The sequence below is a fragment of the Mastomys coucha genome, unplaced genomic scaffold (genome assembly GCF_008632895.1).
Source record: "Mastomys coucha isolate ucsf_1 unplaced genomic scaffold, UCSF_Mcou_1 pScaffold22, whole genome shotgun sequence".
NCBI lineage: Eukaryota > Metazoa > Chordata > Mammalia > Rodentia > Muridae > Mastomys > Mastomys coucha.
In genome coordinates, this window is record NW_022196905.1 from 141367476 (window position 1) to 141380039 (window position 12564).

The 12564-nt window shown below is 46.4% G+C and overlaps 1 protein-coding gene across 3 annotated transcripts in view; it reads right to left on the reverse strand.

Annotated features, from left to right (window-relative positions):
* Positions 1–5099: 5099 nt before the first annotated feature.
* Lnx2 (ligand of numb-protein X 2) overlaps positions 5100–12564 on the reverse strand; it is a 64937-nt gene continuing 57472 nt past the window's right edge. For all 3 annotated transcript variants that reach the window (XM_031338759.1, XM_031338757.1, XM_031338758.1), the window contains exons 8-10: positions 11915–12146; positions 7781–7939; positions 5100–6791 (exon numbers count right to left, since the gene is read on the reverse strand). In XM_031338759.1, the coding sequence (XP_031194619.1) occupies positions 6656–6791; positions 7781–7939; positions 11915–12146 (527 nt within the window). In that variant the 3' untranslated portion in view covers positions 5100–6655. The remainder of the gene's footprint in view (positions 6792–7780; positions 7940–11914; positions 12147–12564) is intronic.

The window sequence follows — 12564 nt, forward strand, 5'->3', positions numbered from 1 at the left end:
CCTCCCCCCTCCCTCCCTTCCTTCCTCCCTCCTTTCTTCCTTCCTTTCTTCCTTCCTCCCTTCCTCCCTTCCTCCCTCCCTTCTTCCCTTCCTTCCTTCCTTCCTTCCTTCCTTCCTTCCTTCCTATCAGATAGTTCAGCAGCTCTACCTGGAAACTGATGGATAGTGCCTGGTATAGAATAGATGGTGAGAAGTTATTGAGGGGCCAGAGAGATGGCTCACATATCTTCTTGCAGAGGATCCAGGTTCAGTTCTCAGCACCCATATCAGGCAATTCATAATTTTTAGCTCTAGACCCAGGAGATCTGATACTTCTAGTCTCTGTGGGCACTTGTATTCATATGCACGGATATTATATATACATTTAAATAATGAATTTTTAACAGAATACTGAGTTAAAAAAAAAAGATGTGTCTTTGCCTAAATAAGATAGTGGTCTCCCTACAATCTTATACTCTAGCAAGAAAGAGGTAGGTGGGGCAGATTATTACTATAAAGCGATTACAGTTAGACATGTCCACCAGTGGAAAAGCCTGGAATATAGGAGCCAGATCACAGTCATGAAACACATCCACTTGGAAGTTAACAAGATTCATAAAGCTCGGTGGGTGACCTGAGCTCTTGAGGATATGGAGGACTGGATGCCACATCCTTCAGTCTGACTTACCCAGTTTCCCTTAAATGTATGCTAATTGCCCACAGGGTCAGTTTGGCTACAGGGAGCATGCCCATCTGCCATGGGTGCCTACTTACTTCATTAGGGAGGCAGTATAGCTCACAGACACCACGAAGTCAGTCTGGGATCCTGAGCTCTTGGACAGAAGGTGCTGAAGCCACTCAGGACTGCCTATGCAGGGGCTCAAGCCTATCCAGGGGCACAGGCCTATCCAGCTACTGTGGTGTCGTTTCCTGGGGCATTAGCTCACAGCAAGCACACATTTTCATAGCCTTGGAACACAATTAAAATTTAATGAAATGAAAACTTTTGATTTTAGCCAGGCACAGAGGCGTAAACTTGTAAACTCTGGTAGTCAGGAGTCTGAGGCAGGAAGATGACAAGTTTAAAGCCTGCCTGGATTATAAAAGTTCAAGACCAGCATGGGCAACTTATGGAGACCCTGTCTGGAAATGAAGAGTCAAGCTACTCCAAGGTTCAGGGATCAGGACAGAGGAGTGGTTAGTGAGCTTGGAGGGAGGGGTAGATGGCTAGTGTGGACTGCTGTCAGATGCTTCTTCCAGAGATGACGGGGTGGTTATATTCATAAACTCACAGTGTTGGGGGCTATCTGCATGAGATGGGCCCACTAATGTCTCACCACAAACAGGGGAAGCAGAAGCCCCACATGTCTGTGAGAAGTGACACTTTGGTGGTTGGGGTGGGAGTGGAGAGTCATACTGCTTAGAGTGTGGCCACAGGTAAGGTGAGCCTGCTCATGGAAATGATTCCCATGCCATCAACCCTAAATAAATGCAATATGGACAATTCGTGCCTAAAAAAACATGTGGGGGGATTTATTAGGAAGTTCAGTGGGAGGTGGAAGAGAGATAAGAGATAAGAAGCAATATTGAGGGTGGGCAATATAATCAAAGTACACACACACATACATATATGAAATTGTTAAAGTAATTTTTAAAGTCTATTAAACAATAAAGGCTAAGAATGGAGTTGGCAGTGCAGTTCAGTGGTAGGGCACTTGCCTAACATGTGTGGGGGTCCCAGTTTAATTAACATCTGCAGCAACACAAAAAACAAAACAGAACAAAATTCTTAATAGCCATATTCATTCTCCTGATCTTGCCATTGGACAATTGTCACTTCTGGTGGCCAGAGCTGAAGCCATCTACGCTTCTAACTTAAGCACTCTTTGAGTGCCACAAAGGGAATGGGTTGTGGTTGTATTCACTGAGTTGAGTGGAAATGTCTTGGCCCAAGTCTGCAAAAGCAGCTTGTGGGAAACCTTGAGGAGCTCCAGCCTCAGCAGCTTCAGGCTGGAGGAAGCCTGGCTCTGTTTCCTGATACAGACCTTTCTTGTATGTGATTGACAGTTTCACTTCTCTTTCTCAGGCACTTTGTAGCTATTAGGCATTGCACATAGATGTACAACTTTACTTCTAAAGAGCTTCTCTGTTGCCATAGAAATTAATTGGTGGTGTCGTTAAATGGAACAGATTTACGCTACAAAGTGACAGAAGAGCTTTTAGATAAGAACCCCCAAGGGCTGAAACCTTTCCTGCAGGCGGGGGAAAACAGACTCAAGAGCCGAGTTCAATCATTGAATTCCCAAGTTCCCCTGGCTGCTGTGGTATGGCCTAATCACCAAATCTGATCAAATGGGGGGAAAAAAGCTGAATTATAAAAATCACTCCCTGTGAAGGTCATACAGAGCAGGCCTATGTCTACAGAATGCACAGTAGGTGCTAAATACGTTGTTCAATGACATAAGGCATTGACTTGTAGGGAAAGGTACCACAGACCTTAAATATTCTACCTTTCAGATTTTGTTTATTTTTTTTGAGACAGAATTTCTCTGTGTAGCCCTGGTTGTCCTGGAACTTGCCATGTAGACCAGGTTGGCATCAAACTTAGAGATCCTCCTGCCTCTGCCTCCCAAGTGATGGGATTAAAAACATGTGCCACCAAACCTGGCCACCTGTAATTTTTAAGTATGTCTATTTAAGATACTTATTGTGGGCTGGAGTGGCGGCTCTGTGGTTAAGAGTATTTGCTGCTCTTGCAGAGGAGTGAGTTTAATTCCCAGCACCCACATTGGGCAGTTCCCAGGTGCTGGGAATTCCATCCAACAAGAGGTGGGTTTGGGGTAGGGGTATCAGACACTCTCGTCTGGCCTCTTTGGGCATCAGCACATATGTGCACATACACATACAGACACAAAAATACACAAAAATGGTAAAAAATCTTAAAAACAAAAATATTCTTATTGCTTCAACTCTGAGCTTTTCAAACCACCACCCAGCTAAATCTCACCACCCAGCTAAATCTAAACCGGGCATTACTGACTGTAATGTGGGTACATGGCTCGAGGAAAGGGGAGAAAGGCCCTTGGAGGCTGAGATCCAGGTGTGCAAACTTTCAACTTTAACCATCCATTTATCTGACTAAAGCTTCAGCCATCCGAGGGATCTTACTACAGCCTGCTGTAAAACGCAGAGGACTAGAAACCAAGTTCTGAAGTTCCAGAGTTAGAAAGTAAAGAGTTGGGCTGGAGAGATGGCTCAGTGGTTAAGAGCACTGACCACTCTTCCAGAGGTCCTGAGTTCAATTCCTAGCACCCACACGGTGGCTCACAACCATCTGTAATGAGATCTGATGCCCTCTTCTGGTGTATCTGAAGACAGCTATAGAGTACTCACATACATAAGATGAATAAAAAAAAAAAAAGAAAAAGAAAAAAAAGAAAGTAAAGAGTTAACAGCTGGAGCAGAGGGAAGATTCAGCCATTCAAAAACCAAGTCACACTGCACAGCAGTCTAAGAAAATGAAACCCTCTAAATCAACTGCAGTAGTTGTGCAAGCCTCCTTAGAGACTCAAGTCCCCTTAGCTGCTTGGCAGCCTGCTTCCCCTGCTACTGAGGTAGCAGAGTCAAGGAGTGGGGCATTGGTGGAACCTTGATGCTGGGACTTTGGTCCTGTCCCTTTTCTGCTACCCTCCTGATGTGAGGGAAGCAGCATCATGCCACCACAATAACAATATATGCCTGCCTTATATGCCGCCTTAACACAGGCATCAAAGTGACACTCCAACCTAGCATGGCCTGAATCTGGGACTATGGGCCCAAGTCAACCATTCCTCTTTTAAGGTGGGTGTGTTTTGTGTATCTTGTTTTATGATAACAAAAGAAGGCTGACGGACACCTGCCAATCCCTCCACCCAGTTCTCTGGGGTGGCTAATGAAATCAAAAAGCTGGTGTGCGTAGTCTGTCCAACTACTTATTCCCCTGCTAGAGAAGGAAAGCTTATATTAGTGACCCTCTACTCTCAGAACCCAGGCAAGTGTGAAGTTGTGGTGTCCTGGGCTTGTATGAAATTGCCCCTTTAGGCCGGAACACACTGTCAACCTCTGGAATGCCACTGGTCACTGCAATGCCATTGCAGGGAGAGTAATGGTCTGTATTCCAGCCAGGTCACATTGTAGATCTGCTGTAGTAGGAGTTATAAGAATCTAATAGGCTGTTCTCCAGAGGTGTCCAGCGTGACTGAACATTTGAGAGCATGCATGACTTCACCAGAAATGGGGCAACTATAGAATGGGGCACAGCATGGTGCAGCTTCACCATTCAGTGTGATAGAACGAAATGTCAGACAGCACGCATCCTCAGTGTGAGGATGCCTGGCTGTCAGTCACCCTCCCCAGAGCCAACAGGCTAGGTAGTAGAGGAAACAGAAGCCACCACGGGTCAGGACTTACATGGCGAATGCTGTGCCGAGGAAACATGAGGTAGGCTCCTGATGTCATTACAATTCAATCATTTAAAACGGTTCTAGTAAGTCACACTAGAAAAAGTTAGAAACTGGAAATAATGTAGTCTACGTAACCCAGTACAACCCAGTGCATCCACGACGCTGGCTTCTCAGCACACCGTGTGGCCAAGCTTCAGGGACAGCTAAGGGTCAGAGGTACTGTGGATGGGGAATACATAAGACAGCATAGGCTCTGTGGTGTGTTCTGTCTGCAGGAGCAGGAGCAATGTGGGTACATGTGGGTGGGGCTCGGGCACAGCAGGCAGTGATGTCAGTGGCTCTGTGAATAGGGACACAGCTCTCAGATGAATGCCTGCACTGCTTCGAAGCGGATGGCATCTACCTCCATCCAGAATGGCCATGGCACCGTTATGTAAACGTATTTGAAAAATCCTGGAAGAATGTAAGCTGAAGGCACAGAACAAATCAAAATATTCAGATGCGATCGCTTAGATGACAAAGTGCAAATATTTCAATGCTAACAGATCAGGGAGAGATTCCATTACAGAGACGCCGGGATAGCCAGCGTCCTCTCAGAGATTTTCACCAGAAAAATAGTATTGAAAGAGACCTTTTGTTTTCTTTTTTTTTTTCTTTTCAAAAAATAGTCACCAGACCACAGGTTGAACATATTTTTATGTATAACAAAGTGGCAGTTATGATATGTTGGGTAGCCACTCCCCAGAGAAATGACAGGTTTACAAAGTCTTTAAAAAGTAGCAAGGCTGATTACAAAATCGTATCTGGGGAGCAGGAGACACTGTTTCACATCAATTGCACTTCAGGGTCAAATTGCTTCATAGGCGATTGTCCCAGAGCAGCGCTACACCTGGGAGACATCCTTTCCTTGGGGGGCTGGCTGCGTGGTGACTGGGGAGCACGGGGGCTGAACAAGCCAGCAGCAACCACCGTTGCCAACTCTTATCTACTGCAGAGAGTGGTTTCTTAATATAAATTTAACTGGAAGACCCCATGACAGGGACACAAAGCCCAGTACCACTGGCTAAGGAGGTGGCTTGCCCAGCACCTCACAGCATGTGATTATCAATGCTCTGATTTTGAATGAGGTTTCTGAGTGAAACTTTTCAAGTATAAATATTAACCAGGTAAAGAATTTTTCCTCTTATTTGCTTTCTCATTATGTCGTCTAAGGGTTGTCTGTGTTGAATAAAGGACAAACATAGTTTTCAAAACATTTAAAAAAAAAAAGAAAGAAAAAGAAAGTTTAGTGACCAAGAGCTGAAGGTATTAACATCTAAAATCTACTATTTCAGATTAAAAACAAAAACAAAAACAGAGCTTTTTGGTCTCTTGGGGGAAACTAAGGGTTTCTAAAATACACAGGAACAAAAATCAAAGGCTCCCTTTCAACTCAGCTTTGATATGTGTGTGTGTTTACAAAGTAATGTTTTTTAATCACCTAGTTCAATTGCATAAATCACAAAAACATCTCCAGACAAGATTGCTGATAAATATAAACTCTAGAAATGACTTTTAGAAAAATGTTTCCTACATAACAAAGCTTTCCTTTTGAATAGAATCTTCGTGCTTCTGGGCTGGTCCGGCAGTGCAGCTCTGCCAGCTCCAGCAGCTGCTCCCAGGCTGCTCTGTCCCTTGAATTGCATTATTTTTGACTCTCTACTATTTTAACCACAGTACATTATTTAAAAAAGAAGTCTCTTGTCAGTGGTATCAGATTTATGTCTTCATTTGAGTACTGAAGACTACAGTAGAAACCAACCAAAAAGTCACTTTATAAATGGTATAAAAATCTTGAAATGTTGGCACCAATGGAAAATGAGGAAAACCTAAGATGCGCCTCTCCGCAGCACGGTCTCCAGGGCAGGGAGCACTGTCTCCAGGGCAGGGAGCACTGCGGATGCTGCAGTGAGTTGCTGCGGATGGAGGAATTGCGAATGTAACTCAGTTCATGACTGAGCTACTGCAGGCGCAGAAGCCACTTGCGTCCAGCCGAGTGACAGTCTTGGCTGCCACCGAGAGCATCTGAAATATGAGGCCCTGGGGCTGGCGGGAGCTGATTTCCGAGCAAAGAGGAAACACAGGGTGATGTCAGTGCTTTGGCCCTGTGTCTGCTGCCCAGTAGACACGCCACACTGGAGGGGCTTCCTTTGTGAGCCTGCAGAAAGAATCAAGACCGGAGACCGACGTTAAGACTATACGAGGCTGCCAGGCCAGCAGATGACCGTCAGAGTGACTTTGTTCCTCTGTTCTTTCAACATGGGAACCAGAGCAGAGTGACTCATGCCCACAGTCGACAGGCCATTCACGGCTACAATCATGTCTCCACACCTGAACAAAACACAAACAGAGGCAGGATTAGTGTCATCATCTCAATGACATCACAGACACAGTCCTGGTAGTTCAGCATCAAGATCAGTTTGCTCAGGTTAACTGTTGCCAGGCAGTGGTATTATCAACTGAGAAACATCTGGAGTCTCTTCTTTACCAAACAAAACTAGCAGAGTCAACCTTCCCATAACTGGTGGGAACTTAAGGACATGAAGAATAACTTCACTGGTGAGCCCATCTCTCTAAATAGTACCGAGTCAAGGCTGGGAAGATGGCTCATGGTATGAGCGCTCACTCTTCCAAGGGACCTCGGGCTTGGTTCCCAGCAGTTCACAACTGTCTATAATTCTGGTTCCAGGGGATCTGATGCCTCCATGGACACTCATGTGCACACACATGCCACCACCCCCATTAAATAAATAAGCACACAGCTCCCAGTGTTGTGCCTGCCAGCTCTAAGTTAGGTGGGGCACATTCACCCATTTGTTGAAACCTCACTACACGTGGGGCACGGCTCTGGTTGCCCATTTATGGATCTCACATGAGCACAAAGTCAGGTAGACATCGAGCCTTGGGAAATATGAACTAGATTCATCTGGTGGCAGGATCGGACCTGCACGAGCTGTATGGGACATGCTCAGAGGCCACTCTCACCCAGTAGCACACTCTATTAGATGACTCGGGTTCAGATCTAGTCTAGACAAACACAATATAGCTTCAAGGGCCAGGGACGGTAAAAGAAATAGCTTTAGTCTCACTCAGGGATTAACAGACTCTTCCTGTGATTAGGCTGTGGCCCATCGTAGAGTCTCCAGTACAGAAGAACTTAGCTTGGGAGTGCAAGTAGACATGTACAGCGAGCACATGAATGAGTATGGCTGTGCAGAAATAACACTCTATCCACACAACAGAGAGTAGGCATGAGAGCTGAACCCTCAGCCATGTCTGGTGTGGCACACACCAGCTACATCTTTAATGAGGAGACTTACTTTAATCTTCCATCATAGTAAGCAGGGGTTCCTAAGACAATGGTCTTAATGAAGAAAGGCTGATTGGTGTGGTTCTCTTCATATCCGCCCACGATACTGAAGCCCCAGCTCCCCAGGTAGCTTCTTCGTAAGACTATATCATGACAGCTATGGAGAGCACTGCAAGACACAGCAGAGAGCGCACATGGAGGCTTCCCGTTCTGCTCATCACCATACACGCGTGTGAAGAACACATTAGCTTAACTCCCTCTGACTAAGTGGTTAGTGTTTGTGTGTGTGTGTGTGTGTGTGTGTGTGTGTGTGTGTGTACGTGTGCACTAGGGATCAGACCCAGGCCCCCATGTGCTAGGCAGGCTGTACTGGCCCTATCTGTATTATTAGTTTGACAACCCATGCTCCAGCACGGATGTATCCTAAGACAGGGTTACTTTCTCCAGCTTTCCTTAGGCTTCTCTTGCCGAGTGAAGACAATGAACACATTAAGTCAGCCCGACTGCCAAACATGTTTTAGAAATCTGTGCAGAGATCATGTACTGGAACTACTCACAGCACTGTCAATGGTGTCTTGATTCTAGAACTGCACCTACCAAGGGCACAAGGGAGGCAGTGCTGCTGTTCACGGCAGAGGGGTGGTAGGCAGCGGGGGTGCAGGGCCGTGCAGGTGGTAGCTCATGCTAGAACCACGAGGTCCTAGGTGATCCCTAGTACCCCAAAAATAGGAAAAGGAGGAGGAAAAGGGAGAGAGGAGGGGACAGATATTTGGAAGGTGGCCCTTTGTGGAAGCATGCTATAGGGTGGTGCTTTAATTTACAGGAGAGGCTGATGTCCATCCCCTGCACTCACAAGGACTCACACCTTTCCGGGAGACTCTAACAGAAGCTCGTCCTGGAGAACACCAACAAACACATTCTTGTTCTCTATGAGCACAGAGATGCTACAGGTCAAGTGCTGTCTATTTATGGTTTGGAGGGATGCTAACCAGGGAGGGAGGGAACACAATACACTTATATGTCCAGAGGTCTATGAATCTGGGAATAAGCAGCAAGTAAGAGCTTAAAAACAGCCAGGCAGTGGTGGTGCATGTCTTTAATCCCAGTACTTGGGAGACAGAGGCAGGCGGATTTCTGAGTTTGAGGCCAGTCTGGTCTACAGAGTGAGTTCCAGGACAGCCAGGGCTACACAGAGAAACCCTGTCTTCTCAGGAAAAAAAAAAAAAGCTTAAAAATAAAGTAAAATCCTTTTAATAAAAGTCCTTACTGTGAAGTGGAATCGGATATGCAGTGATCATCATCAACCTGACTGGGTCGGGAATTACCCAGGCACCTCAGGGAAGATCCACCCTGACTGTGGATATCACCACCCCAGGGTCCTACACTGAATAAAAAGGACTAAGAGGAGGTGTGCTAGGCACCAGCTGTCATCTCAGCTGCCTCAGGATGTCATGTGACCATCTGCCTCAGGCTCCTCCTTCAGAGCCCAGCACTGCCCTTTCTGTCACGATGGCCACGGCCTCAGACTGTGAAACAAACTTTCCTCCTCTCACATTGCTTTTGTCAGATGTTCGTCACCACTGGGACTAATACAAATACCACAGGCAAGGCTTTCTGGTTTCTACTCCACTATAAATGCCTTCCTAACGGAGCTGGGTTTGCAAAGTAGCGTGGTGCCAGGACTCTTAGCCAATGGGTAGGAGCTTCTAGAGAGGCTTCTGGCCAGGACCGAAGCCTCGCCACTGGCCCAGGTTCTCAGGAACTGCACCGTCACCTTCATAGTTCTGTATCCTTTAGAGCAAGCAGACCAGTGTCTGGTGTGGCAGTGCAGTGCAGTGCAGGGGAACTCACAAGCCACACAACAGCCCGAGTTACAGGTATTCATTCAAGTAAGCTCGAAACTGTCTTACTATTCTGTCATTCACCCAAACCCTTCCCTAGCTGAGGGGGTTGGCTCAGTTGCTAAAGTTCTTGCCAGGTGAGCCACAGGACCCGAGTTTGGTTCCTAGAACCCACATAAAAAAAGCTGGACACGGGGCAACCTACATCTGTAATCACAGTGCTGGGCGTGGGGCAGGGGTAGCAGAGCTAGGCAGATCCTAAAAGATCACTGGCTACCAGTTTAGCCAAATGGTTCAGTGAGAGATGCTGCCTCAAAAAGCAAAGGTGGAGAGCGATCAAGGAAGACGGAGGATGTTGATCTTCAGCTTCCTCATACCACACACACTCGTGGATACACACACACACACACACACACACACACACACAGATGTAAATGGATACCAACATATAGATACATACAGACACAAACACACACACACCTGCACACACAGACGACACAAATCCAAGAATGCTATGACTGGAGTACCATAAAATGCTATGAACAATCCTGCCACTTGGGAGGCAGAGGCAGGAGGATTTCTGAGTTCCAGGCCAGCCTGGTCTACAGAGTGAGTTCCAGGACAGCCAGGGATACACAGAAAAACTGTCTCAAAAACAAAACAAAACAAAACAAACAAACAAACAAACAAACAAAAAATGCTATGAAGAATAGCAAGAACATGCAGCCCCCAAGCCAGGCTGGCACAAAGACAGCTAAAGGCAGCAGCAGGGCCATGGGATTTTCCCAGGAGGTCGCTACTCTGACTGATCCACTGCTGGAGGCAGTGCACCGAGCCCCCATAGTCATATTATCAGAGATCCACCTGCCTCTGCCTCCCGGCTTCCATCCTATTCTCCCAAGCACTCTAGAATGACTCTGACTACCCAGTATCAACTAAACAAGAGGTCTGAGTTCTCCAGTTTAGACAGTAGCTTTGCAGCAGTTGGACAGTAACCAATTACACCTGTTTTTAAAACGGCTTCATTTTTATTCCATGTGAATGGTTGTTTCCTACATGTATGTATATGTGCACCATGTATGTACAGTGCCAGTGGAGACCAGAAGAGGGTGTTGGATCTTCTGAAATTGCAGACAGTTGTGAGCAGTCTCAGGGGTGCCAGGAAGCACAGCAGGGGCCCCTGCAAGCACAGCGAGTGCTCAGAACCACATGGAGCGGCCTCTCCAGCTCCTGAATCCAGGCCTGATGCATTGATAAACAGGAACGACATGATAAGATCACTTTTGCTATCATCAATCCCACTCTATAGGGTCCTGCCACATCTATGAGACATCACTTCTAGGCCTTGGGATTGAAAACCAAGAAACAAAACCAACGAAAGCTCACGGGAACAATCCAGAAAGCTGGGTTAGGAGCAAATAAACACAATTCCTATGATGCTTTCGGCTGTTCCTCATGTGATAGTACTTCAGGAAGCGTACAGTACGTGTGACTGCTCCTTGCTGTAAGTTGCCCCGAGTGAGGCAGATGACTCAGAAACTGGTGCATTTTTCTGGTTTATTTTTATTTAAGAACCAGCAGCTTCATACTTGGCTAATAGTCAAATATGCTTTCACAATGCTTTTTATAGATGAGAATCTAAATTACTTTAGACATAAATAAACACAGTAACACACATTCTTTCTATCTCAGCACCAGCACCAGCCATCCGGAGAAAGACAAGCACCCTGGGGTGCCAAGGGAGGCTCCCTGATCCCCATCAGCTAGCCAGAGAGCATCTTGCTGGTCGCATCTCCTTTGTTCAATACAGACTGAGTTCTAACTGCCTTTTTACAAAATGATCTTGGCTAAAGAGTTCTTGGCTACCCTGTACTATAGAGTGAGACCCTGCCCAGAAACTCAAAATTCTGCCTTTTCAAGGAAAGTTGGCTCAAGGTAAATGTCTCCTGTACAAATGTGAGGATCTGGGTCTGCATCCCCAGGGTCACACAAAGCCAGGTGTGGTGGTGTGTGCCTGTAATCTCAGCCCGTGTACAAGTGCGCACTCTATCCCCCTCAAAACAAAACCAACAACAAACAAAAAACCCCCTCCTTAATGGGAATTGTCTTTTGTTTTACAAGAAGATACAAATCTTTTTACTTTAGTTGTTATTAAATCTACCTAAAACTTTTTTTTTTTTTTTTTGCTTTTATAATTTGGTGCACGTTTACCTGATTAACACCCTTTCTATGAACTGGGTGAGTTAACTGTGTTAGGTTAAAACACGGTCACTCTGTGAGACAACAAACCGAGCTCTTGGTACCTTGGCAGCCCGAGCCACATGACCCAGGACGGCGACCAGCTGGCGTCGTACTCATTCTCACTGAAGGCGCTTGGCTGCTCCTCTGTGGCCTGGGCTGCTTCCTCGGCTATCTGGACTTCCAGGGCTTTAAGGACGACGGCCGGAGATGCAGCGCTGGCTTTCAGCATGGCCACAGCCTCACTGTGACTTAGGTTGGTCAGGTCAATGCCGTTGATGTTCAGCAACACGTCACCTGTGCCGTTGGGAATGCCAGAAGAGTGAGTGACCCGAGTACCTCATGACTCCTTGAAGCACCTGCTTGCCAGCTCAGGAGCCTCGATGGTTGGAAATAGGTTTTTATATACTTGTACTTTTCTGTTCTACCAAGGACAATTCATGGAAAACATTCTAAAACAGCTCAGAACTCAAACAAGGTCAGACTACAGGGGAACAAACTGTGGCTTGAAGCTCCTGTGAGGCCATGGGTCTCAATCATGACCTGTGTGGCAGTGAGGATGACCGCGTCTCTCTTGAGCTTCAGAGAGCTCTACCGTTCTTTCTGAACACCAAACTATTTGATCCTTTGCTCTTAGAAATAACTTTTTAAAAAACAGATTCTAAGCCGGGCGGTGGTGGCGCACGCCTTTAATCCCAGCACTTGGGAGGCAGAG